Raw genomic sequence first — 27,817 nt, forward strand, 5'->3', positions numbered from 1 at the left:
ACAGAATCCGTTGTGTTCTTACAGTGCAGTCTCTATTTCCAAGACCGTGAAATACCCAAAACAGGAATTATCCAATTCATAGCGACAGTCACACAGAAGATGGAATGACATAAATAACAACAAACCTTATGTCTAATGAACTAGATTTATATTATGTCTCTCTATCTCACTCTCTCTCTCTCTCTCTCTCTCCAAAAGACTTATTCCTAAGAAAGGATACTGCTGGCCATACAGAACCTTTGGTTAAACAGCTAGAAAAAAAAACTGTTGAAACATCTACAAACAAGACCAACAATACTATAGTTAAAGGTATTCTCCCAAGCCTCAATGTCAGCCACTTCACCCTCAGTAAGGACATAGGGATAAACAAAATGCTTAAGTCTACATGCCAGAAAAAGAAAGTGAGATTTATAGATCTTTGGGATACTTTCTACAGCAAGAGAGAACTATACAGAAGTGATGGAATACACTTTAGTGAAGAGAGAGTATATGGAAACCAACTTGATCTCAGCCAGTACAATTACTTAGACACAGTAGACCTAGAACAAACTAGACCCATATAAAATCCTCCCACAACAATTAAGAGGAAATTTGGCAGAAAAGGATAATGCAGATAAAACTAAAACTAAAACACTAGTAAATCAGGTAAACTAACAGAGCCAGAGAGGAAGAGAAAAAAGATAGAGTGGCACAGTTCAATGCTCAGTGAGAAACAAAATGGAAAACTTCAGATCAATGAGAGCTAGTGAGAAACTAGATGTTATAGGCATTACCGAGACCTGGATTCAAGAAAAAAACAAAGGATTTTATCATATCAGAGAATACGAAATCCCAGGTTTCAGGCTTTTCAAGGATCGCCTTACCAAAAAAGGTGGAGGGGTACTGCTCTATGTTAAAAATCACTTAAACGCCATAGAAATTAAATTAGAAACCGAATGTGAAGTGACAGATGCAAACATCAATACTAAGAAAAAACATGTCCATACTAGTAATATACAGACAACCAAATCAAACACAAGAACAGGACAAAGAGCTGTATAGACAATTTGGACAAGAGGGTAACAATAAGCTAGCTGTCACAATGGGAGACTTCAATATCGCAGTAAACTGGGACACTATGAATTCTACATCAAACAAAGAGGGACATAGACTACTAGAATTTATCAACAATAAATTCTTCTATCAGTAGGTCAATAAACCAACCAGGAGAAACAATATACTAGATATTGTGCTAACAACAGAAGAACATTGGCTTGTCCTTTCAGCTTCATCGAAAGTATTACCTCTATAAATAGCGTTGGTTTGTATTCCAGTTACGAAACAATCCCAGATTAAGCCAATACTCCACTAATAGGGTAGACATATTACAAGGAAAGAAATCAGGAAATTTCTGGGTAGACCCAAAACATTTAACCATCTTCAAAAGTGAGTATAGAAGCAATAAATTTTATCATCAAAATTCCATTATCCAAAAATTTCACTTATCAGGCTACTGAAATCCAGAGAATTTTTCTATACTGTAAGTGAACCCTCGTTTATCGCGGTAGATAAGTTCCAAACCCGGCCGCGATAGCTGAAAATCCGCGAAGTAGGGACACCATATTTACGTATTTATTTAACATGTATATTCAGACTTTTAAAACCTTCCCTTTACGTAGTACTGTTAACAAACTACCCTTTAATGTACAGAACACTTAATGCATGTACTACAGTACCCTAAACTAAAACAGGCACGAATATTAAAGGTGATTTTATATCATGCGTTTCCTAAAAACGCCAAAAAGCACGATAAGAAATGACAACCAATGTTTTGTTTACGTTTATCTCTGATCATAATGTGATAAGAAATGACAACCAATGTTTTGTTTACGTTTATCTCTGATCATAATGAAGAAACAGACGCATTTACACATCTGTGTATAGGTTAGTTTTTGCATTGACAGCAATCTTACCCAGTATTGATTATATGTTGATTTTGTTATTACCAATGTTTAAATTAATTTTTCTTAGGACTTCCAAATAAATGAAATGAATGCCATTTATATAATGTTTTTCTTTATGACGCCCCCTGAAACGGAAACCTTCCATTCGTTTACTGATAATTTACGATAATTCTAAACTGTTACTAGAGATGATCCTCCATTCCATATCCAAAATACTTTTCCTAACTTCAGTTATAAGTCAACTTGTAACCCCCTCAATTATGAAACCATCTAAAAAAAAAAAAAAAGTAAGAGAAGAAGCAAGTACTAGGACGATTTTTAAAGTTGTCGAACAATTAAGTTACCGCTATAAAGTTCGATGTGACAGTGCGAGATTGGAGAAAGTAAGGAAAATTGAATCATGATTGATTTTCAATATAAATGAAACTTTGTGAAGCAACAAAGATTTCATTTGTTAGTGAGATAGAGGTAAGGAATGAGAGGTACTGTAGTGGAAAGTAGCCCATATAGAGAGAGAGAGAGAGAGAGAGAGAGAGAGAGAGAGAGAGAGAGAGAGAGAGAGAGAGAGAGAGAGAGAGAGAGAGAGAGAGAGTTGTTTTAGATGTAATAAACAAAAAAATATGATAGGTTATAACACATTGGTGCTTATGTAATATCAACTGTATAGATGGTTTGAATAAGTTAAGAAATAGTATAAACAATACTTCGTACGCGCATATTCTTGAGACCGGCAGCTAGACGTCAGCTGATCTAATCACAGCCAAAAGTAAAACAAAAAGAAGTCAACAATACTCGATTTTTAAAACACACCCGAAATTTAAAAACAAAAGTACACACTTTCTTAATGTGCAATTAACTATTTAAAGAGTAGCAATTTTCTAGAATAAAATGATGTTTCCCCCAAAAATAGTGGTTTGCTGATGAAATCGGATGCCGTATTTAATGAAAAAAGTCCGCGAAGTTGTGAATCCGCGATGGTCGAACCGCGAAGTAGCGAGGGCTCACTGTATACGATACTGTGCTTTGAACATATAAAAATTACCAGTTTTCTCTCAGGAAAAACATACAAATAAAATGATAAATTCATAGGTAATTTGTATTTTTCCTAACTATACAAACCTTAGCTATTTAATAGGGGTATTACTTTCGGCGTAGCTGAAATGACGAGCCATTAAAATTTTGACAAGGGTTTACTACCCACACCACTAGTTAGCGGGGGTAGGGGAGGGTAGCTTGTTATCCCCCCCCCCCCCCTTTTACACACACACGTGCTTGAGCTCACTTTGCTTGGAGGTAGGACTTAAAGGGGGATAAGGCTGGCACGCAAGTTTTATTAAATAGCTAAGGTTTGTATAGTTAGGGAAAAAACAAATTATCTACGAATTTGTCATTTGTTCTGTAAATGACATACAAACCATGCTATTTAATAGGGGTGACTCACCCAATAGGAAGGGTGGAGGTCCCAGCCAGTAATGGCTTTTTTGGCTTTGCCCGGGGGCTCGTTATTTGAGTGTGTCAGCACCCAAGAATAAGGAGTCCCTGCACCTCGCTAGAACCTTGCTACGCAAGTACTGCGGCCTACGCAAGCTGTGTGTGAAGGTATAATGAAGTGTGACTCGTCCTAGGAAGTTGACCTGAAGTTCCTTAGATGGAAACTTAGACTAGGACTCTCATAATACCACCTCGTCAGGGTATGGGGACGTGACAGTATTAACTTAATACTAGGAACACAAGGGAACATATTTTACCTGCAGTGGTTTGATGTCAGCTATGCAGAGAATCCAGGATGCTGCTTTCCCCAAGAGAGGGGATGATGAAGAAAAGAATAAGGGCCAGTCAAAACTTTTCATTCATGCACACTAAAACCGGGTAACAAGGCCCTCAACCTTCTGGTACTTATCCAATAAGGAGCTTCAGGTTTTGAACCAGCTGTTGTGCAGCCACCACAGGACCGATAGAGAACTTATCGAGGCTCCTGTGGGTCACGTCTTGCAGGTAGTGGGCTGTGAAGGTTGCCTGCCGCTTCCACACCCCAGCTTGAAGGACCTGCGTCACTGAAAAATTCTTTTTGAAGGCCAGGGACGTAGCTATGCCCCTGACATCATGTGCTCTGGGGCGACGTGACGGAGGAGGGTCTGGATTCAGGGACAGATGAATCACCCAACGAATCCATGCTGAGATGGTGTTCTTAGTGACCCTCCTCTTATTCCTCCCTGTGCTAATAAATAAAGCTGGCACATGAGGACGGACTGCAGCCGTTCTTTCAAGATAAAGCCTCAAACTCCTTACTGGGCATAGTAGGAGATGGTCTGGGTCATCTGTTACAGAACGGAGACTAAGAACCCGGAAGGAGTCGAACCAAGGGTCCGATACTCCCGGATTCTGAGTTGTAGCAATAATTTCAGGGACGAATCTGAACGTTACCTCCCCCCATCCCCTTGAATGGGCGATGTCATATGAGAGACACACTTGGCCGAAGCCAAAGCTAGTAGGAACACCGTCTTCCAAGTTAGATGGCGATCTGAAGCCTGGCGTATTGGTTCATAGGGAGGTCTCTTAAGAGACCTGAGAACTCGAGTTATGTTCCATGGAGGAGGTCTCACTTCCGACTGAGAGCAGTTAAGTTCATAACTTCGTAAGAGTAGGGAAAGTTCCAGCGAAGAAGAAATGTCCATTCCTTTTAGCCTGAAGGCTTGACTTAAGGCTGAGCGATAGCCTTTCACTGCTGAGACTGAAAGGCGCATTTCTTCCCGCAAATCCACGAGGAACTTCGCTATTGTTGGAATAGTGGCATCGAGTGGAGAGATACCCCTTATACGACACCAACCAGAGAAGACTTTCAACTTTGCCTGGTAGACAGCTGCGGATGACTTTCGCAGATGTCCAGACATCCTGACAGCAACTTGCTGCGAAAAACCTCTCTCAGCGAGGAGATGCTGGATTGTCTCCAGGCGTGAAGTCGTGGCGAAGCTACGGCTTTGTGAAAGATGTTGGCATGTGGTTGTCTGAGTAGACTGTGTCGTAAAGGGAGCTCTCTCGGTAACTCTGTTAGGAGTTGCAGAAGGTCCGGAAACCATTCCGCGTGATGTCATAGCGGAACTATGAGAGTCATCGAAAGAGTGACCGATGTTCTGGTCTTGTTGAACACCCTCTTCATCAGACAAAACGGAGGAAAGGCGAAAACGATGTTGTCCTACCGTTGTTGGAAGGCATCTTGCCAGAGAGCCTTGGGATCCAGGACTGGGGAGCAGTACAGCGGAAGCTTGAAGTTCAGAGCTGCTGCGAACAGATCCACAGTCGGAGAACCCCACAAAGTCAGGACTTTGTTGGCTACTAGATGATCCAAAGACCATTCGGTACTCACTATCTGAGATGCTCTGCTCAGATTGTTGGCGAGCACATTCCTTTTGCCTGGAATGAAACGTGCCGATAGCAGAATCGAGTGGACTTTGGTCCATCTCAGTACCTCTAGTGCAAGATGGGATAGCTGCTTTGAAAAGGTACCTCCTTGTTTGTTGATGTAAGCCACTACTGTGGTGTCGCTCATCACCACCACAGATTGACCCGCCAGGTATTGTTGGAACTGTTGAAGGGCCAAAAAGACGGCCTTCATCTCTAGAAGATTTATATGGAGGCACTTTTCTGATTCTGACCACAGGCCTGAGGTCGTGTGGTGCAATACATGGGCCCCCCCACCCTTTCTTTAAGGCGTCCAAAAACAGCATTAAAACCTCTTCGTAGGTTCTCGTGTCACCCACCACTGGAGGTCCGTCCGTTCCGCAGGTCCCATAGGGATCATGACGTCCGGGGAATCATAGCCTTGATTCCACCGGGACTTGAGTCGCCACTGGAGGGATCTCTTCCTGAGGCGACCGTTGGGAACTAGACGACCCAAAGATGAAAGGTGACCGAGGAGACGTAACCACGATTGGGCTGGAAGTTCTTCTCGTCTGAGAAAAGGGCTTGCGATCTTCCTCAGACTTGCTATCCTGTCGTCTGATGGGAAGGCTTTGAGGAGATTGGTGTCTATGATCATGCCTAGGTACAGTATACCAGTCTTTGGGTGGGAATCAGAGAGGACTTCTCGAGATTTACCATGATCCCCAGATCCTGGCAAAGTCCCAGAAATTTGTCCCAGTGTTGAAGAAGGGATGACACCGAGTCTGCTAGGATCAGTCAGTCATCCAGACAACGGAGGAGACAGATGCCGATCCTGTGTGCCCACGAAGATATTAGGGTGAACACTCTGGTGAAAACCTGCGGTGCTGTGGAGAGACCGAAACATAGCACTTTGAACTGGTATTCCTTGTTGTCTTGGCTGAATCTTAGGTACTTCCTTGAAGACGGATGGACTGGGATCTGGAAGTACGCGTCCGTCCTTCAGATCCAGTGTACACATGAAGTCTTGAGGTCTCACTGCTAGTCTGACCGTGTCTGCGGTCTCCATGCTGAACGAAATTTGTTTGACAAACTTCTTCAGAGCCGAGAGGTCGATGACTGGTCTCCAGCCTCCAGACGCCTTCTTTACAAGAAAGAGTCGACTGCAGAAGCCTGGAGACCCGTCGAGGACCTCTTGGAGAGCGCCCTTCTTCAACAGGGTCTGGACTTCTGCTCGAAGGGCTTGCCCCCTTGCTGATCTCATGGCAAGGGAGCTCAACGACACTGGATTCGTCATCAGGGGAGGTAAAGATGTTGTGAACGGGACGCGATATCCCTGACTGATTACGGAAATCGTCCAGGAATCGGCCCCGAGTTGCTGCCACCTGTCTGCGCATCTTTGTAGGCATCCCCCCACTGGTGGACATGCAGGGGGACTGCTAATTCTAGCATTTGCAGCTTTGGCTGCTCCCTCTAGGATTTTTACCTCCCCTGGAAGACTTTTTGCCTAAGGGCTTAGACACCACTGTCTTCGCTGCTACTGTCAGTTTTGTGGTCTTGGTAGGACAGGACTGCTGGGGTGCTGGAGGTTTATAGGGCTTGGATGTCAAAGCCCTATGCAGGAGGGAGTCTTGCTGGGACTTCCTCCACCTCTCAGCAGCCTGTTCCACATCCTTAGGCTTAAACAAGTTCGTTCCTTCTAAGGAAGAATGACTGATCCTATTTGTCTCGGTGCTAGGGACCTTCTGATGGAACCTCTCAGTCACCGTATCCCGACGTTTAAGGATGGTATTCGCCCACAAGTTCGAGACTTGGTGGGCCACAACTCGATCGTGCGAGTGCCTGAGAGGAGGAACGTCTCCATATCTTTCCTGGTACATTCTTTGGAGAAGTCCTCAGAGCATATCAGGATACCTAAGGTCTCTAACCAGATATCCAGCCACGAAGTGGCTTGCATACCACACTTCGCAACCTTCTCCTGGTTAAGGATCTCGGTTGCCGAGAACGAGACCTGCCAGTTGGAGAGTCTCTCAAGAGGGACTCCCCTGGAAGCTCTTCCAAAGAATGGTGGAGAGGAAGAGCTAAACAAGGCTCCTCCAAGATCTAGAAGTACCTCTTCTGCTGTACGCGAGGTGGGAGAAGCTTGTTGCCGGCACTGGAACGGTCGGAGGAGGCCAACTCAGAGAGCTGGACAGCAATCTTGTCCCCGGTACTCTTAAACCCTGAGACCACGGCAGAGCAGCACTGACCTTAGAAGGTTTTTGAGTGCCAAATACGCGGTCCAAGACCGTGTCTTTGCCCTCTCGAGGGGGCATCTCTGGGTCGGCAAACCCATTGAGAGCCCTCATAAGAGTCAGGACCTGCCAAAATGCATGCTCTGACTCTTGTAGTTCTCCTCCGGATGTCGGACTTGCAGCGAAGTCTCCTGTTCCCAAAGGCTCTTATTGGGGAGATTCGCAGACGTTCTCCGAGAGACTAGCTGGCTCCGTTCTAAGCCTTGACGAGGATTTTGGCACTGTCTTTGAGTTCTTCGACTCCTTCCTGGGAAGGATGTAGGACTCTAACATAGACGGAGACTAGTTCTTCTCCGCCCCTAACCAGGAAGACTTTTCAACGCGAGGTAAGGTTTCCCTCATTGGTGCGATGGGGAATGTCCCACCTCACGTGACTCCCCTGAGGACGGGAAATCCTCGTCCGACAGGGAAGGAGAAAAAGTCTGGGGGGGGCGAAGGAACTAGCCTCGAAGGCTTAAGAGGACACAACTTAGCTCTTGAAGAAGTCGCTGCGTTCAAAACTCCTCTTTTTCTCTTCAGAGGGGTAGAAACAGCCAAGGATCTGTGCCACAACTCAGAGAGAACAGGCTTGAAAGCCTGTGTAACTGCTCTGACTAGTGCAACGAACCATGGCTGTTGACTGACAGCTGGGCTATCACACTCCTTCTGGAGGGACAGGGATCGACGGATCCCTGGGAGGAGTTTCCATAGGAGGGTTCGCCTGAAAAGAAGAAAATGGGTTCCTGGATTTTTCTGGATGCTTCCCTTCCGCCGCAGGGCGAGCTGTTCTGCGCTTGCGGGGAGGGGAATGCGGCGATGGCGACCTTGCTGTCGCTGTTCTGCGCTTGCGGAGAGGGGAATACGGCGATGGCGACCTTGCTGTCGCTGTTCTGCGCTTGCGGGGAGGGGAATGCGGCGATGGCGACCTTGCTATCGCTGTCCAACAGCCTCGTGCGCGGGAGGGTATTGACGCTCGCGCGGGGGCACGTAATGGTGCTCGCGCGATGGAGGATACCCCGGGTCACGCGCGGGAGACTGCTGGCGCGAGGGCGATTGCGAGGGCACGCAGGAGAGTGATGGCGCGCAGGAGAGTGATGGCGCGCAGGAGAGTGATGGCGCGTAGGAGCGCGCGCGGGAGACTGTGGGCTCACAGGAGCTTGCGCAGGAGACTGATTGCACGCGCGCGCGGGGGTGAATGTTTGCGCGGGCGTGGGCGCGCAGGATCAGGTCGTTAGACACGTGGGCGTGTGGGCGAGAGTTCGCGCGCCCCAGAAGATGTCGTAGGGGGCGCGCACGCAGGAGAGATACCCCTGGCGCGCGGGCGCGCAGTTGAAGCCTGTGTGCGTGGGCGCGTATCCTCGCCCAGATACGAAGATCGTGGGAGCGCAGGAGAGACGGCTGTGCTTGGGCGTTGGCGTGCGGGAGAGCGCTGGCACGTAGGAGAGTGCTGGCGCGCAGGAGGTTATTGGCGCGCAGGAGGTTATTGGCGCGCAGGAGGTTGATGGCGCGCAGTGGCGCGCTGGCGAGCAAGTGAGCGCTGGCGCGCAGGTGAGCGCTGGCACGCAGGTGAGCACTGGCGCGCTACCCCAGACAAAGCTTGGCGCGCATGAGAACGTTGGTGCGCATGTCCATCATGGCACGTAGGGGAAGAATGTGCACAATTACCCCCTTGATGCCCTGAAACAAGGTTCGGTGCCTGACGAGCATGGTAGTCAGGTTTCGTGGGCGCGTAAAGCGCATCAGCCCTCAGGAATGGCAACAGCAGGTCAGCAGGTCTGTCGGGTGGAAGGTCGACGTGTCCTTTGAAAGGACGACCTTCCACCGAAGGGTATCGCGAACGATCAGCTGAGAGGTCCAGAACCATAACAGGAACAGTTGGTGAACGTTGACGAGGCTCATCAGCGGCGTACTGCAACGACGAAGATGAACCAAAGAGGCGCCTCCTCACCGCTTTAAAAGGTGAAGGAAGGCCTCTCTGGCGAAGGGGAAGGCGAGCCCTGCGATGGATGCGCCCTCTGGGGGCCGTTGGATCAGCAAGCTGACCTTCTACAGTCCTCTGAAGAGGAGTCTCTGTAAGTGAACTCCCCCGAGGGGGGAAAACACTGACAGGAGAGACTGTTGGACTTAGTTTCTCCATAGTTGGTTGAGCAGGAACAGGAGAAACTAAGCCTTCATCTACTGCAGGATGTGAAGAGGCAGAGGTATTAGGAGATACCGCATTGGATACCTCTTACACCACAACGTCGACAATTGACAAAGGATCAACCTCTGCCAAAGTCGGCGATTGCTTGACAGCGGCACCCAATCGGACGATGTCAAGGAGAGCTTCCTTGGAGGGCGAACCCTCGAGCCCCAAGGAAGACCAAAGCTGAAATAAATCGGTTAATGACACATCCTACCCCGGCGGGAGAGGTGGCGCTGCCTCGCTAGGGGAGGCAACGTCATCTCTCGAACCCCGAGTTTGGAAAACAGAACCACGGTCTACGCTACCAATCGACGGTCTCTCGAAAGAGACCAATCGAGTGGGAGCTTCGGAGGAGGTTTGGGCAACGGAAGAAGAGTCCTTGGGTTTTTCTCCTTTCAAAGAAACCTTCGAAGGAGAAAAATCCCGCCTGGACTTCTTACATCGCCGAGAAAACCTCTCCCACTGGGAGGTAGACCACTCCCTACACTCACCACATTTACCAACTCCCTACACTCACCACACTTATTATTACTATCACACCGTTGGCCTCTACAGTAAGGGCAAAGGGTGTGAGGGTCTGTCTCGACCGCCGACATGAATGTTCCACAGGGGCGGTCGGGTAATCCAGGACAGGTGCGCATAATTGCAGAGGCCAACTTTACACACAAACCTGTCAAAGAAAAAGAAAAAAAGCATTAATGGCTGTCAAGAGAGAGGCGAGGATGAGAGAGGACACGTCCATCTACAATCCGAGCCGAGAGCAAAGTGAGCTCAAGCACAGGTGTGTGTGAGGGGGGGGGGGGGGGGCAGCAAGCTACCCTCCCCTACCCCCGCTAACAAGCGGTGGGGGTAGTAAACCCTCGTTAAAATTTTAATGGCTCATCATTTCAGCTACGCCGAAAGTAATACCCCTATCAAATAGCGTGGTTTGTATGTCAGTTACGGAACAAATAAAATTCAAAGGATATATACACTACATCACTTACAGAAATGAAGTATGATTATCATAATGATGGAATAAAATTAGATATATCCATCTAAAATCCACTTGCATATACAACTGTATATAATTCTTTACAATAAAATGATTCTCATAACTTTTACCATACAGTACTTACTGCTCCAACATTGCCCCTACATCTGGAATTGTTTCACATGATCAAAAGTAAAAGAAAAAGTTATGTATCAACAATTTGCTCAATTCAATGTTTGGATTATCATGAGATATATCTTAATATTCATAGCATTGCAAGCACAATTTTGACAACTTAATTAAAACATCTTCGACTTTTGCAATGCTCCAGTTCGGGCATATCATTGTAAAACCATAAAAGTACAATAACTCAATGTCAATCTTCAAATGATAACAAAAGACTGTACCTGTAAGCATTATCCATGTCACTCTTGCACTCCCACTGCACATCAGTTCCATCATACCCTCGGTTATAACACTGCACAACGCGGGGCTGGAAAGCATTACATGGTGCAGTCCCTCCCGAGACACATTCTAACTGTGGCACAGGTGAAGAACGACCTCCTGAAAAATGAGTCATAAGAAAATATAAACATTTCAAAATCATACAGGAGAGATTCTGAGAAACATTTTACACAGAAATATTACCTAGTTTTCAATATAATCTTTGGGATTCAATATAATACCGTATACTGTAAACTACATCGAGGAAATTTTCATTTACTTAAAAACTAGTTTGTTTACTTGATAGAGAGATATCATGTTTCAAACTACTGTAATGTAATTACTGTACTGCCAGAACAGTTTCTTAGATTGAAATTTTTTGGCTACTAGGACTCTTCCTTTTCTGGGGTAGGCACAGTAGATCCTCAGGTTACGGCATTCTCATCTTACGACTCTTCGTGGATATGACGCACCTCCCATTGAAGTAAGTTTTATTACTGAATTTTTGCCTGCTTCACATAATTCCAAAGTATTTCTGTCCTCCATGGTTCTTTTAGTCCTATTTATGATTGTTCCGTAACTGAAATACAAACCACGCTATTCAATAGGGGTATTACTTTCGGCGTAGCTGAAATGACGAGCCATTAAAATTTAATGAGGGTTTACTACCCCCACCGCTAGTTAGCAGGGGTAGGGGAGGGTAGCTTGATAGCCCCCCCCCCCCCCCCCCACACCCACACACCTGTGCTTGAGCTCACTCTGCCCTCGGCTCGGATGGTAGTCGGACGTGTCCGCTCTCATCCTCGCCGCTCTTTGGCAGCCGTTAATGCTTTTTTTGCTTTCTCTTCGTAACAGGTTTGTGTGTGAAGTTGGCCTCTGTGATTATGCACACCTGCCCTGGATTACCCGACCGCCCTGCGGAACATTCATGTCGGCGGTCGAGACAGACCTTCACACCCTTTGCCCTTACTGTAGAGGCCAACGGTGTGACAGAGATAATAAGTGTGGTGAGTGTAGGGAGTGGTCTACCTCCCAGTGGGAGAGGTTTTCTCGGCGACGTAAGAAGTCCAGACGGGATATTCTCCTCTGAAGGTTTCTTTGAAAGGAGAAAATCCCAAGGACTCTTCTTCCGTTGCCCAAACCTCCTCCGAAGCTCCCACACAGTCGGTCTCTTTTGAGAGACCGTCGAGTGGTAGCGTAGACCATGGTACTGTTTTCCAAGCTCGGGGTTCAAGAGATGGCGTTGACTCCCCTAGCGAGGCAGCTCCACCTCTCCCGCTGGGGGAGGATGTGTCACTAACCCATTTATTACGGCTTTGGTCTTCCTTGGGGCTCGAGGGTTCGCCCTCCGATTGGGTGCCGCTGTCAAGTCAAGCAATCGCCGACTCTGGCAGAGGTTGATCCTCTGTCAATTGTCGACGTTGTGGTGTAAGAGGTATCCAATGCGGTACTGTATCTCCTAATACCTCTGCCTCTTCAAATCCCGCAGTAGCTGAAGGCTTAGTTTCTCCCGTTCCTGCTCAACCAACGGGGGAGAAACTAAGTCCAACAGTCTCTCCTGCTAGTGTTTCTGCCCTTCGGGAGAGTTCACTTACAGACGCTCCTCTTCGGAGGACTGCAGAAGGTCAGCTTGCAGATCCAACGGCCCCCAGAGGGCGTATTCGTCGCAAAGCTCGCCTTCCCCTTTGCCAGAGAGGCCTTCCTTCACCTGCGGTGAGGAGGCGCCTCTTTGGTTCATCATCTTCGTTGCAGTCCGCCGCAGAGGAGCCTCGTTAACGATCACCGACTGTTCCTGCTCTGGTCCTGGACCTCTCGGCGGATCGTTCGCGATCCCCTTTGTGGAAGGTCGTCCTTTCAACGGACACATCGACCTGCTACCCGACAGACCTGCTGACCTGCCGTCGCCGTTCCTGAGGGCTGATGCGCACTACGCGCCTACGAAACCTGACTTGCATGCTCGTCTGGCATTGAACCCTAATACGGGGCATCAAGGGCATATGCGACATCGCGCGCATACGTCCCTCACGCGCCATGCTGATGATGGGCATGCGCGCCAACGTTCTCCTGCGCGCCAGGCTTTGCCTGAACTATAGCGCCAGCACTCACCTGCGCGCCATCAACCTCCTGTGCGCCAGCGCTCTCCTACGCATCAGGACTCTCCAACTCGTCAGCGGTCCCCAACGCGCCAGCGCTCTCCTGCGCGCCAGCGCTCTCCTGCGCGCCAGAGCTCTCCTACGCGCCAGCAATCTCCTGCGCGCCATCGCTTTCCCACGTGCCATCGCTTTCCCGCGCCCCATCGCTTTCCTGCGCGCCAGCGCCCACGCACAGCGATCATCTCTTCTGCGCGCCCACGATCTTCGGATCTGGGTGCTGTTGAGAAGTTGAAGATGACTTCCGCTACGCGTCAGCGCTTGCCAACGCGCCAACAGCTGTCTTCAGCCTGCCAGCGCGCCAACAGCTGTCTTCAGCCTGCCAGCGCTCGCCATCGCACCGACGCGCGCAATCTCCTTCCCACGCCCATTCTCTTCTGTAGTTGCGCACCACCATGCTGACGCGTGCCCACGCGCACAGGCTTCAACTGCGCGCCAGGGATATCTCTCGTGCGCGCGCGCTCCCTACGACATCTGTTGAGGCACGCGAACTCTCGCCCGCGCGGCCGCGCATTCTCAACGCCCTGATCCTGCGCACCCACATGCGCGCGCGCCATCAGTCACCTGCGCACTCTCCTATGCATCCACAGTCGCCTGCGCGCTCCTACGCGCCCTAGCGATCACCCCCGCGCGCGCCATCAGTCTCCCGCGAGCGACCCCTGGTATTCTCCATCGCGCGAGCACCATTATGCGCCCCCGCGCGAGCGTCAATACCCTCCCGCACGCGAGATCCTTGGCTGTTTCTACTCCCCTGGAGAGAAAACGAGGAGTTCCAGACGCAGTAGCTTCTCCGAGAGCTAAGTTGACTCCATGCAGGCCGTCGAGGCAGGTTCCTTCACCCCCTCAGACTTTTTCTCCTTCCCTGTCGGACGAGTACTTCCCGTCCTCAGGGGAATCACGTGAGGTGAGACGTTCCTCCATCGCACCAATGGGGGAAACCCCACCTCGCGCTGAGAAGTCTTCCCAAGTAGGATGGTACCAAAGTCCTCTACAAGACCTACGACGGAGCCAACTAGCCACTCAGAGGACGTCCGCAAATCTCCCCAAGAAGAGCCTTTGGGGACAGGAGAATTCGCTGCAAGTCCATCGTCAGGAGGAGGACTACAAGAGTCAGAGCATGCGTTTTGGCAAGTTCTGACTCTAATGAGAGCTCTCAATGGGTTTGCCGACCCAGAGATCCCTCCTCGAGAGGGCAAAGACACGGTATTAGACCGCGTATTTGGCACTCAAAAACCTTCCAAGGCCAGTGCGGCTCTGCCCTGGTCTCAGGGGGTTAAGAGTACCAGGGACAAGATCGCTGTACACATCTCCGAGTTGTCCTCCTCCAACCATTCCAGTGCCAGCAACAAGCTTCTCCCACTTCCTCGCGTACAGCAAAGGAGGTACATACAGATCTTGGAGGAGCCTTGTTTAGCTCTTCCTCTCCACCATTCGTTGGAAGAGCTTACCAGGGGAGTCCCTTTTGAGAGACTCTCCAACCGGCAGGTCTCGTTCTCGGCAACCGAGATCCTTAATCAGGAGAAGGTTGCGAAGTGTGCTATGCAAGCCACGTTGACATCTGGTTAGGGACCTTAGGTATCCTGATATGCTTTGAGGATTTCTCCAAAGAACGTACCAGGAAAGCTATGGAGACGTTTCTCCTCTCGGGCACTCGCACGATCGAGTTTCTGGCCCACCAAGTCTCGAACTTGTGGGCAAACACCATCCTGAAACGTCGGGATGCGGTGGCTGAGAGGTTCCATCAGAAGGTCCCTAGCACCGAGATCAATAGGCTCAGACATTCTTCCTTAGAAGGAACGAACATGTTTGAGCCTAAGGATGTAGAACACGCCGCTGAGAGGTGGAAGAAGTCCCACCAAGACTCCCTCCTTCATAGGGCTTTGACATCTAAGCCCTATAAGCCTCCAGCAACCCAGCAGTCCCGTCCGACCAAGACCACGAAACCAACGGCAGCAGCGAAGACAGTGGTGTAAGCCCTTTCCTGTCAAGGATAGGAAAGGCAAAAAGTCCTCCAGAGGAGGTAAGAATCCTAGAGGGAGCAGCCGAGGCCGCAAACGCTAGGATTGGCAGTCCCCCTACATGTCCACCAGTGGGGGGATGCCTTCAAAGTTGCGCAGACAAGTGGCAGCAACTCAGGGCCGATTCCTGGACGATTTCCGTAATCAGTCAGGGATATCACGTCCCGTTCATAACATCTTTACCTCCCCTGACGATAAATCCAGTGTCATTGAGCTCCCTTGTCATGGGATCAGCAAGGGGGCAAGCCCTTCCGGTAGAAGTCCAGACTCTGTTGAAGAGGGCGCTCTCCAAGAGGTCCTCGACGGGTCTCCAGGCTTCTTCAGTTGACTCTTTCTTGTAAAGAAGGCATCTAGAGGCTGGAGACCAGTCATCGACCTCTCAGCCCTGAACAAGTTTGTCAAGCAAACTCCGTTCAGCATGGGGACGGCAGACACAGTCAGACTAGCAGTGAGACCACAAGACTTCATGTGTACACTGGATCTAAAGGACCCATACTTCCAGATCCAAGTCCATCCATCTTCAAGGAAGTACTTAAGATTCAGCCTAGACAACAAAGAGTACCAGTTCAAGGTGCTTTGTTTTGGTCTCTCCACAGCACCACAGGTTTTCATCAGTGTTCCTCTTAATATCTTCCTGGGCACACAGGATCGGCATTCGTCTCCTCCGTTATCTGGACGACTAGTTGATCCTAGCAGACTCGGTGTCATCCCTTCTTCAACACCGGGACAAACTTCTGAGACTTTGCCAGGATCTGGGGATCATGGTAAATCTTGAGAAGTCCTCTCTGCTTCCCACCCAAAGACTGGTATATCTAGGCATGATTATAGACACCAATCTCCACAAAGCCTTCCCATCAAACGACAGGATAGCAAGGCTGAGGAAGGTCGCAAGCCCTTTTCTCAGACGAGAAGAACTTCCAGCCCAATCATGGTTACGTCTCCTCAGTCACCTTTCATCATTGGCTCGTCTAGTTCCCAATGGTCGCCTCAGGATGAGATCCCTCCAGTGGCGACTCAAGTCCCGGTGGAATCAAGGTTACGATTCCCCAGACATCCTGATCCCTATGCAACCTGCGGAACGGACGGACCTCCAGTGGTGGGTGACAGACGAGAACCTACAAAGAGATGTGGATCTTCTCGTCCTCCCCCCGGATTTAATGCTGTTTTCGGACACTTCAAAGAAAGGGTGGGGGGCCCTTGTACTGCAACACACGACCTCATGCCTGTGGTCAGAATCAGAAAAATACCTCCATATAAATCTCCTAGAGATGAAGGCCGTCTTCCTGGCCCTTCAACAGTTCCAACAATACCTGGCGGGTCACTCTGTGGTGGTGATGAGCGACAACACCACAGTAGTGGCTTACATCAACAAACAAGGAGGTACCTTTTCGAAGCAGCTATCCCATCTTGCAATAGAGATACTGAGATGGGCCGAAGCCCACTCGATTCCACTATCGGCACACTTCATTCCAGGCAAAAGGAATGTGCTCGCCAACAATCTGAGCAGAGCGTCTCAGATAGTGAGTACCGAGTGGCCTTTGGATCATCTAGTGGCCAACAAAGTCCTGACTTTGTGGGGTTCTCCGACTGTGGATCTGTTCGCAACAGCCCTGAACTTCTAGCTTCCGCTGTACTGCTCCCAGTCGCAAATCCCAAGGCTCTCTGGCAAGATGCTTTCCAACAACGGTGAGACAACATCAACGTTTACGCCTTTCCCCCGTTCTGTCTAATGAGGAGGGTGTTCAACAAGACCAGAACATCGGTCAATCTCTCAATGACCCTCATAGCTCCGCTATGGCATCACGCGGAATGGTTTCCGAACCTTCTGCAACTCTTAACGGAGCTACCAAGAGAACTCCCTCCACGACACAACCTGCTCAGACAACCACATGCCAACATCTTCCACAAAGCCGTAGCTTCGCTACGACTTCACGCCTGGAGACTATCCAGCATCTCCTCGCTGAGAGAGGATTTTCGCAACAAGTTGCTGTCAGGATGTCTGGACATCTGCAAAAGTCATCCGCAGCAGTCTACCAGGCAAAGTGGAAAGTCTTTTGTGGTTGGTGTCGTGGAAGGGGTATCTCTCCACTCGATGCCACTATTCCAACAATAGCGAAGTTCCTCGTGTATTTGCGAGAAGAAATGCGCCTTTCAGTCTCGACAGTGAAAGGCTATCGCTCAGCCTTAAGTCTAGCCTTCAGGCTGAAAGGAATGGACATTTCTTCATAGCTGGAACTTTCTCTACTCATACGTAGTTATGAACTTACCTGCCCTCAGTTGGAAGTGAGACCTCCTCCATGGAACATGGTTCGAGTTCTCAGGTCTCTTAAGAGACCTCCCTATGAACCATTACGCCAGGCATCAGATTGCCATCTAACCTGGAAGACGGTGTTCCTACTAGCCTTGGCTTCCGCCAAGCATGTTAGCGAACTTCATGGTCTCTCGTATGACATCGCCCATTCAAGGGGATGGGGGGAGGTAACGTTCAGCTTTGTCCTTGAGTTTATTGCTAAGATTCAGAATCCTGGAGTAGCGGATCCTCGATTCGACTCCTTCCGGATTTCTAGTCTCCGTTTTGTAACAGATGACCCAGACCATCTCTTACTATGCCCAGTAAGGAGTTTGAGGCTATACCTTAAAAGAACAGCTGCAGTCCGTCCTCACGTGCCAGCATTATTCGTCAGCACAGGGAGGACTAAGAGGAGGGTCACTAAGAACACCATCTCAGCATGGATTCGTAGGGTGATTCATCTGGCCTTGAATCCAGATCTTCCTCCATCACGTCGCCCTAGAGCACATGATGTCAGGGGCATAGCTACGTCCCTGGCCTTCAAAAAAAATTTTTCAGTGACGCAGGTTCTTCAAGCTGGGGGGTGGAAGTGTCAGACAACCTTCACAGCTCACTACCTGCAAGACGTGACCCACAGGAGGCTCGATACGTTCTCTATCGGTCCTGTGGTGGCTGCACAACAGCTTCTTTAAAACCTCAAGCTCCTTATTGGACAAGTACCAGAAGGTTGAGGGCATTGTTACCCAGTTTTAGTGTGCATTTTGAAAAGGTTTGACTGGCCCTTATTTATTCTTTTCTTCATCATCCCCTCTCTTGGGGAAGCAGCATCCTGGGTTCTCTGCATAGCTGACCTCAAACCACTGCAGGTAAACCATGTTCCCTTGTGTTCATAGTATTAAGTTAATACTGTCACGTCCCCATACCCTGACGAGGTGGTATTGGGAAAGTCCTAGTCTACAAATTTCCATCTAAAGAAATTTAGATCAACTTCCTAGGACGAGTCACACTTCATTATACCTTCACACACAGCTTGCGTAGGCCGCAGTACTTGCGTAGCAAGGTTCCAGCGAGGTGCGGGGACTCCTTATTTCTTGGGTGCTGACACTCAAATAACAAGTCCCCGGGCAAAGCCAAAAGCCTGTACTGGCTGGGAAGTCCACCCTTCCTAATGGGTGAGTCACCCCTATCAAATAGCGTGGTTTGTATTTCAGTTACAGAACAAATGACAAATTCGTAGATAATTTGTATTTTTCCTAACTATATAAACCTTAGCAATTTAATCAAACTTGCCCGCCAGCCCTATCCCCCTAGAAGTCCTACCTCCAAGCGAAGTGAGCTCAAGCACAGGTGTGTGTGAGGGGGGGGGGGGGGTAGCAAGCTACCCTCCCCTACCCCCGCTAACTAGCGGTGGGGGTAGTAAACCCTCGTTAAATTTTAATGGCTCGTCATTTCAGCTACGCCGAAAGTAATACCCCTATTAAATAGCTAAGGTTTGTATAGTTAGGAAGAATACAAATTATCTACGAATTTGTCCTATCAAGGTCATAAAGTGTGTTTTATGACCTAGCTTATAACCTCACAGTATACTGAGTTAGCATAAGGGAGTGACTTCAGTGCAGTAATGTATTTAGATGTGCTCCAACTTATGTGATTATTCAACTAACACCAATTTTTGTCGTAAACCAAGGACTACTGTATAAGCTGAGCTTTTCTCCCTTTGTCTGCTTTTCCCCTAGTTTAAACCTCTTCTATATACTCTCTTATGATCTAGATCTTCCTACTAAGAATTCAGCAATTTCCATTTTCAAAACTTCCTTAGCTTATTGCTTGTCCCATTTCCGTCATAGGCACACACAATCAGTCATGGAAAATCACACCTCTGCCATTTTCTAATTGCAATTCTAATTTCATACACATAACTAAAACATATATTATTTCTTGTGGTTCCAGTTTCCTTCAAACTACTAAATTAATTTTGAAAATTTTCTATTTTACTTTTCATACTGTAAACATCAAATAAAATTGCTCAATGATGTGGCTTCAATTTCATTTAAGGGGACCATCCGCCAGGCTATGATTTTTTTTTTTCTAATTATTCAAAATACATAATTTCTATTTAAGTTTTAGACATAGGCCTAAATAATACATTCATCATATAAAAATTTCAAGTCACTTGATCAAAAACTTTTTGATATACTGGCAAAAATCATAAATTAAAAAAAAAAAAAAATTAGGTACAGTATATTTTTCTCCACTAAAATGGCATAAATTGTATTGAAAATCATACCATCACAACTTCTTTATAAATTGAATAATTCTTTGTGACAGATTTTTTTTTTATTTTCCTTTTCCTTTTTTTAATGATTTCTTTTTTCTTAATTTTTTTCTAGACAAAATACTGTATTCATGAAAAAAAAGAAAAAAGAAAATAAAAATTCTGGTATACAAAACTATGGGATTTTATTCCTCTTTTCAATTATATCTTTCTCTCTAAAACTTGACAATAAATAAGTGAGAAAAATGTACCTAATTGTGAATAAGTATGTTTTTGAGTTATGAACTCCCAAAAATTTGCAATAAATTTTCACCTCTTTTCTTTAAAAATTCAGGATAACATTATTATAATAACCTTACATTGTACTTTTACTATTTATTCATACATAAATGCACCCTATAAAAAAATTATTTACATCCTAAGTTTACTAATACACTTGGAGTAAGGGTGTCATGAGTTGCCAGCAGCCTCTCATTGTTGCCAAAGTTTTAGTTAGAATGTTCCAGCTTTGTACTCTTATTCATGTTTCCCCCTCTTCTTGGTTTTTTAATTGCTCTCTGCTTACATTTTGTTCTTTCTATGACCTTAGGTAACATTGGGTTTGCTATAAAGTTCACGAGGACATTGTGAAAACACAATGTACATAACTTCTATACGCCTTTGGAAACTTTGGCTGTTGTTCTCGAAGCTCGTAATTTTCGTTCACCTACCCTCTACCTATGTCTTCTATCTCTGCCCGACGTACGAGATTTCAAAACATAAGTGAAAAAATGGCTATATATATGCAAAAATAAACACAAAAAGTGATTCTTTTAAACTCAAATCATGCAGACAACGCAGTACTGTAATGATGACGTCATCATTTAAAGACCGCTATATCTTCATTATTTGTAAAAATAATTGGGTGAAAGTTATGTTAAAACACCATGGCAGATGGTCCCATTAAATTACAGTACTAAGTACATGAGGCTTTCTAATCGTCTGAAAAAAAATACACCAAACTTAAGAAGCAGTTATAAATGCTAAAATGATTTAATAAATGATTGTGTGGGCACTACATTCTGCCAAAATAATAAAATTCTAAAAAGGTTAAAAGATGAACAGTAAAGTGCTATGCTAAAATTCCTTCCTGACCTGACAAAAACTAAAAATTACCATAACACTGTTTCATCAAAGGACGTACCCTTTGATTGATGCTAACATATGTTGAAACTAGCAAGGTATGAATATTCTCCATTTTTTAAAATCAATTACTTAAGTAATATGATAAATTCAAAGTAATTTGTATATTTCCTAACGAGTGACTGGTCTAGGTAAGAATTCTCGGAAATGTAGGAATCTTTGAACCAACCATAAACATTACCCAATCCCACCTCACCATGGGGTATGGGGAGGTGACAAGTACTATTTCTATACCAGGTTACACAAGGGAAATGGTTTTACCGGTAGACAGAGGAGGCTAGCTTGCAGAGACGGTAGGTGCTGTTCTCCAAGAGAGGGGAAGATGAAAAAAAGAAAGAGCCAATCATTATTAAACATTCATGCCAGACTTGATCCTGGGTAGCCTCTGCCCTACACCATCTGTTACAGTACTTGTCCATCAAGGAGCCTGTGGTATTTAATTAAACAACTTGTTGTGCATCCACCACAGGGCCAATGAAGAACATATCCAAGTTCCTGTGGGTCATGGCTTGTAGGTAGTGGCCAGTGAACGTCGTCTGACGTTTCCACACACCCGCTTGTAGGACCTGCTTCACAGAGTTGTTTTTCTTGAACGCTAGGGACGTACCTATGCTCAAAACTCCGTATGACTAAAGACAACTCCAAAGACGAGGAAAATATACAAACACCTTTCAGCTTAAAGGCGAGGCTCAAGGGAGAACAGTAGCATTTTATCGCCAAGACTGAGAGGAGTTTTTCCTTCCGAAGATATACAAAGAACTCCGCTATTGTTGGAGTACTGTACTATAGTGGCAGAGATGCCCTTTCCATAACACAAACCACAAAAGACAGTCCATTTAGCCTGGTAAATGGCCACTGAAGATTCCCGAAGGTATCTGGACATTCTCTTTGCAACTTGTTGCAAAAACCCTCTATGAGAGGAGATGTTGGATAGTCTCCAGACATGAAGCTGTAGGGATTCTATGGCTTTGTGGAAGATGTTCATGTGTGGTTGTCTGAGTAGATTACGTCGTGAAGGGATTTCTCTCGGGAATTCCGTCAGCAGCTGATGAAGGTCCGGGAACCTTTCCGCATGATGTCATAGCGGAGCTATGAAGGTCATAGCTAAGTTTGCGGAAGATCTCACCTTTTTGAACACCCTTCTCATCCAGCAGAATTGGGGAAAGGCATAAACGTAGATGATGTCCCACCGTTGTTGAGGAGCATTCTGCCAGAGGGCCTTAGGATCCGGGACTTGTGAACAGTAGAACGGGAGCCTGTTGTTCAAGGACATCGCTAACCGGTCCACTCTTGGGGAACCCAACAGTCAGGACTTTGTTGGCTACTCGGATCCGACTATCACAGTCCTTCTGCTCAAATTGTTCTCGAGCACATTCCTTTTGCCTGAAATGAAGCGAGCTCAAAGGGACACCAAGTTGTCTTCTGCCCATCTTTGCATCCCCACTGCTAGATGACAAAGGGTCTGCGTAAAGGTACCACCTTGTTTGTTTATGTAAGTCACTACTGTGGCGTTGTCGCTCATCAACACCACTGCGTGACCTACCAGGAACTAATGGAACTGCTGAAGGGCTAGGAAGCTGCCCTCATCTCTAAGAGATTTATGTACTGGTACCTTTCAGACTCTGACCACCCTTCATTTGATGTATCTAAAAGGAACATCAATTCTGAGGAAGGGACAAGAAGGTCGACCCCTCGGCAGAGATTCTCGTCTGCAAACCACCATCTCAGATTCTTCTGCTGCTCTAGTCCCATATGAACCAGAGTATCTGGAGAGTCCTCATGCTGTACCCACCTGTACTTTAGTTGCCACCAAATAGATCGGATTCGAAGCGGCCGTTGCGGACTAGACAGACCTAGGACATTAGGTGGCCTATGAGACGTAACCACTGTTGTGCTGGGAGCACGTCTCATTGATAGAAGGGACCTGCTACTTTCTTCAGCCTCTGAATTCCAAAGTCTGGTCACCTCCGACTTTGAAAACTGCCATTGGAACTTCTCGATTACAGTCTCTTCGCTTAAGAATCAGGTTCCCCCACAGATTGACTACCTAATGGGTGACAAAACTCTACAGTTCTGGTCCTCGATATAGGAAATGATGCCATCAACTTCCTGGTGCTCTCTTGGGACAGATAATCATTCTTGATTAGATGGCCTACTGAACCCAAACATAGGTCCAGCCATGAAGTTGCCTGCATGGAAAAATGACAAATTCGTATATAATTTGTATTTTTCCTAACCATACAAACCTTAGCTATTTACATAGGGGTATTACTTTCGGCGTAGCTGAATGACGAGCCATTAGATTTTTAACGAGGGTTAACTAGCGAGGGGGTAGGGGAGGGGTAACTAGCTACCCCTCCCCCCTCACACACCGGTGAACTGATTCACTTCGCTTAGAGGTAGGACTTCACGGGGGACAGGGCTGGCGGGCAAGTATGTGTAAATAGCTAAGGTTTGTATGGTTAGGAAAAATACAAATTATCTACGAATTTGTCATTTGTTCCGTAACCAAAATACAAACCACGCTATTTACATAGGGTGACTCAACCCTTAGGTAGGGTGGTAAGTCCCAGCCTTACTGGCTTTGGCTTTGCCCGGGGACTCAGAATCCGAGTATGTAGTACTCTAAAAAAGAAGTCCCTGCACCTCGCAAGTTCCTTGCTCTGCAATGCTCTGCAAGGAACGTGCGGCCTACGTAAGCTTGTGTGTGAAGGAATGAAGTGTGACTCGTCCCAGGAAGTTGACCTGAAATCCTTTAGACGGAAATCTAGGATAGGACGTTCGTAATACCACCTCGTCAGGGTATGGGGGAGGCGACAGTACTATTTAAATAATAGGAACACAAGGAAGCATGGTTTACCTGCAGTGGTTTGAGGTCAGCTATGCAGAGAACCAAGGATGCTGCTTTCCCCAAGAGAGGGGAGGAGGAAGAAAAGAGTAAGGGCCAGACATACTTTTTCATTCATGCAGATTAAAATCGAGTAACAATGCCCTCAACCTTCTGCTACTTGTCCATTAAGGAGCCTGAGGTTAGACCAGCTGTTGTGCAGCCACCATAGGGCCGATAGAGAACGTATCGAGCCTCCTGTGGGTCACGTCCAGCAGGTAGTGGGCTGTGAAGGTCGTTTGACGCTTCCAGACCCCAGCTTGTAGAACCTGCGTCACTGAGTAATTTCTCTTGAATGCCAGGGACGTAGCAATGCCTCTGACATCGTGTGCTCTAGGGCGACGTGACGGAGGAGGGTCTGCATTCAGGGAATGGTGTATGACCCTACAAATCCATGCTGAGATGGTGTTCTTAGTGACCCTCCTCTTCGTCCTCCCTGTGCTCACAAACAATGCTTGCACTCGAGGACAAAACGCAGCTGTTCTCTTAAGATACAGCCTCAGACTCCTTACTGGGCACAGTAGGAGATGGTCTGGGTCATCTGTTACAGAACAGAGACTCGGAATCCGGAAGGAGTCGAACCAAGGGTCCGGAATCCCGGGATTTTGAATCTTAGCCACAAACTCAGGAACGAACCTGAACGTTACCTCCCCCATCCCCTTGAATGGGCGACGTAGTACAAGAGACCATGAAGTTCACGGACTCGCTTGGCTGAGGCCAAAGCGAGTAGGAATACCGTCTTCCAAGTCAGGTGACGATCAGAAGCCTGGCGTAATGGTTCGAACGGAGGTCTCTCAAGAGACCTGAGGACTCGAACCACTTTCCATGGAGGAGGTCTCACTTCCGACTGGGGGCAGGTAAGCTCGTAGCTTCGTAAAAGTAGAGAAAGTTCCAGCGAGGAGGAAATGTCCATTCCTTTCATCCTGAAGGCCAGACTTAAGGGTGAGCGATAGCCTTTTACTGCCGAGACTGAAAGGCGCATTTCTTCCTGCAAATACACCAGAAACTCCGCTATCGCTGGAATAGTGGCATCAAGGGGAGAGATACCCCTTCCATGACATCAACCACATAAGACTCTCCACTTCGCCTGGTAGACCCATGCGGATGACTTTCGCAGGTGTCGAGACATCCTTTTCGCAACTTGTTGCGAAAAGCCTCTCTCAGCGAGGAGATGCTGGATAGTCTCCAGGCGTGAAGCCGAAGCGATGCTACGGCTTTGTGGAAGATGTTGCAGTGTGGTTGCTTGAGTAGCTCGTGTCGTGGAGGAAGTTCTCTTGGGAGTTCCGTCAGGAGCTGCAGAAGGTCCGGGAACCACTCTGCATGATGCCATAGCGGAGCTATCAAGGTCATTGACACGTTGACCGATAGTCTGGTCTTGTTGAGCACCCTTCTCATCAGACAGAACGGTGGGAAGGCGTACACGTCGATGTTGTCCCACCGTTGTTGGAAGGCATCTTGCCAGAGTGCCTTGGGGTCCGGGACTGGGGAACAGTACCGCGGAAGCTTGAAGTTCAAGGCTAACACGAACAGGTAAACTGTCGGGGAATCCCACAAAGTCAGGACTTTGTTGACTACTAGAGGATCCAAAGACCACTCGGTACTCACTATCTGCGATGCTCTGCTCAGACTGTCAGCGAGCACATTCCTCTTGCCCGGAATGAAGCGAGCCGATAGTGAAATCAAGCGGACTTAGGTCCATCGCAGCATCTCTACTGCAAGATGGGATAGCTGTTGTGAAAAGGTACCTCCCTGCTGGTTGATGTAAGCCACTACCGTGGTGTTGTCGCTCATCACCACTACGGAGTGACCTGCCAGGGTCTGTTGGAACTGATGAAATGCCAGATATACAGCCTTCATCTCTAGCAGATTTATGTGGAGGTACTTTTCTGATTCTGACCATAGGCCTGAGGTCCTGTGGTTCAGAATGTGGGCCCCCCACCCTTCTTTTGAGGCATCCGAAAACAGCATCAAATCTGGGGGAAGGACGAGAAGATCCACTCCCTTCCGGAGGTTTTCGTCTGTCACCCACCACTGAAGGTCCGTCCGTTCTGCAGGGCCCATAGGGACCATAATGTCCGGGGAGTCGTGGCCTTGATTCCACCAGGACTTAAGCTGCCATTGCAGGGATCTCATCCTGAGGCGGCCGTTTGGAACTAGACGAGCCAGGGAGGAAAGGTGACCTAGAAGACATAACCACGATTGGGCTGGAAGCTCTTCTCGGCCGAGGAAAGGATCTGCGACCCTCCTCAGCCTTGCTATCCTGTCAACTCGAGATTTACCATGATCCCTAGATCTTGGCAAAGTCCCAGAAGCTTGTCTTGGTGTCGAAGAAGGGTCGACTCAGAGTCTGCCAGGATCAGCCAGCCGTCCAGATAGCGGAGGAGACAGATGCCGATCCTGTGTGCCCATGAGGATATCAGGGTGAACACTCTGAATCTCAAGTACTTCCTGGAAGACGGGTGGATTGGGATCTGGAAGTACGCGTCCTTCAGATCCAGTGTAAACATGAAGTCTTGCGGTCTCACTGCAAGTCTGACCGTGTCTGGTGTCTCCATGCTGAACGGAGTTTGTATGACAAACTTGTTCAGAGCTGAGAGGTCGATGACTGGTCTCCAGCCTCCAGACGCCTTCTTTACAAGAAAGAGTCGACTGAAGAAGCCTGGGGACCCGTCGACGACCTCCTGGAGAGCATCCTTCTTGAGCATGGTCCCGACTTCTGCCCGTAGGGCTAGCCCCTTTACCGATCCCATGGCATAGGAGCTCAACAACACTGGATTCGCTGTCAGGGGAGGAAGAGATGTTATGAACGGGACGCGATATCCTTGACTGATCACGGAGATCGTCCAGGAATCGGCTCCGAGTTGCTGCCACCTGAACGCGCAACTTTGTAGGCATCCCCCCACTAGTGGACATGCAGGGGGACTGCCACTCCTAGCGTTTGCGGCCTCGGCCGCTCCCTCTAGGATTCTTGCCTCCCCTGAAGGACTTTCTGCCCTTCTTGTCTTTGACAGGAAAGGGCTGCTGCTTGGATACCGTAGTCTTTGCTGCCGCTGCCGGTTTCGTCGACTTGGACTGGCGAGGTTGTTGAGGTGCTGGAGGTTTGTAAGGCTTAGATATAAGAGCCCTTTGGAGAAGCGAATCATGGTTCGACTTTCTCCACCTCTCAGCTGCCTGTTCCACATCCTTGGGCTCAAACAGACTCTTTCCTAGGATGGAAGAGTGTCTGAGCCTGCAGACATCCACAGCTGGGACCTTCGAGTGGAACCTCTCGGGCACTGCATCACGTCGTTTCAGGATCGAATTTTCCCACAAGTTCGAAACTTGGTGGGCCAGAAACTCGATGGTGCGTGTGCCCGAGAGGAGGAAGGTCCCCCAGCCAGACATCCAGCCACGAAGTGGCCTGCATGGCACACTTTGCAACCTTCTCCTGACTCAGGATATCTGTCGCCGAGAATGTCACCTGCCGGCTGGAGTCTCTCCCAAGAGAGACTCCCCTGGTAAGCTCTTCCACAGAGTGGTGGAGCGGAAGAGCTAAACAAGGCTCCTCCATGATCTTAAAATGCCTCCTCTGTTGGACACAAAGAGGTGGGAGGAGCTTGTTGCCAGCAGAGGAACGGCTGGAGGAGGCAAGCTCGGAGAGATGGACCTCAACCTTATCCCTGGCACTCTTCACCCCTTGAGACCAAGTCAGAGCCGCACTGGCCTTAGAGGGTTTCTGAGTGCTAAAGACTTGGTCCAGGACCGTATCCTTGCCTTCACGAGGGGCGGTCTCCGGGTCCTTGAACTTGTTGAGATGCCTCATCAAAGTCAAGACTTGCC

At 47.9% G+C, this 27,817-nt stretch overlaps 1 protein-coding gene across 1 annotated transcript in view; it reads right to left on the bottom strand.

Moving 5' to 3' along the window:
• The window catches only part of LOC137618134 (store-operated calcium entry-associated regulatory factor-like), a 53,260-nt gene that overhangs the window by 2,117 nt on the left and 23,326 nt on the right, over positions 1 to 27,817 (bottom strand). The window contains exon 3 of the mRNA XM_068348158.1: positions 11,160 to 11,316. Within this exon, the coding sequence (XP_068204259.1) occupies positions 11,160 to 11,316 (157 nt within the window). The remainder of the gene's footprint in view (positions 1 to 11,159; positions 11,317 to 27,817) is intronic.

The sequence above is a fragment of the Palaemon carinicauda genome, chromosome 24 (assembly GCF_036898095.1).
Source record: "Palaemon carinicauda isolate YSFRI2023 chromosome 24, ASM3689809v2, whole genome shotgun sequence".
Taxonomy (NCBI): Eukaryota; Metazoa; Arthropoda; class Malacostraca; order Decapoda; family Palaemonidae; genus Palaemon; species Palaemon carinicauda.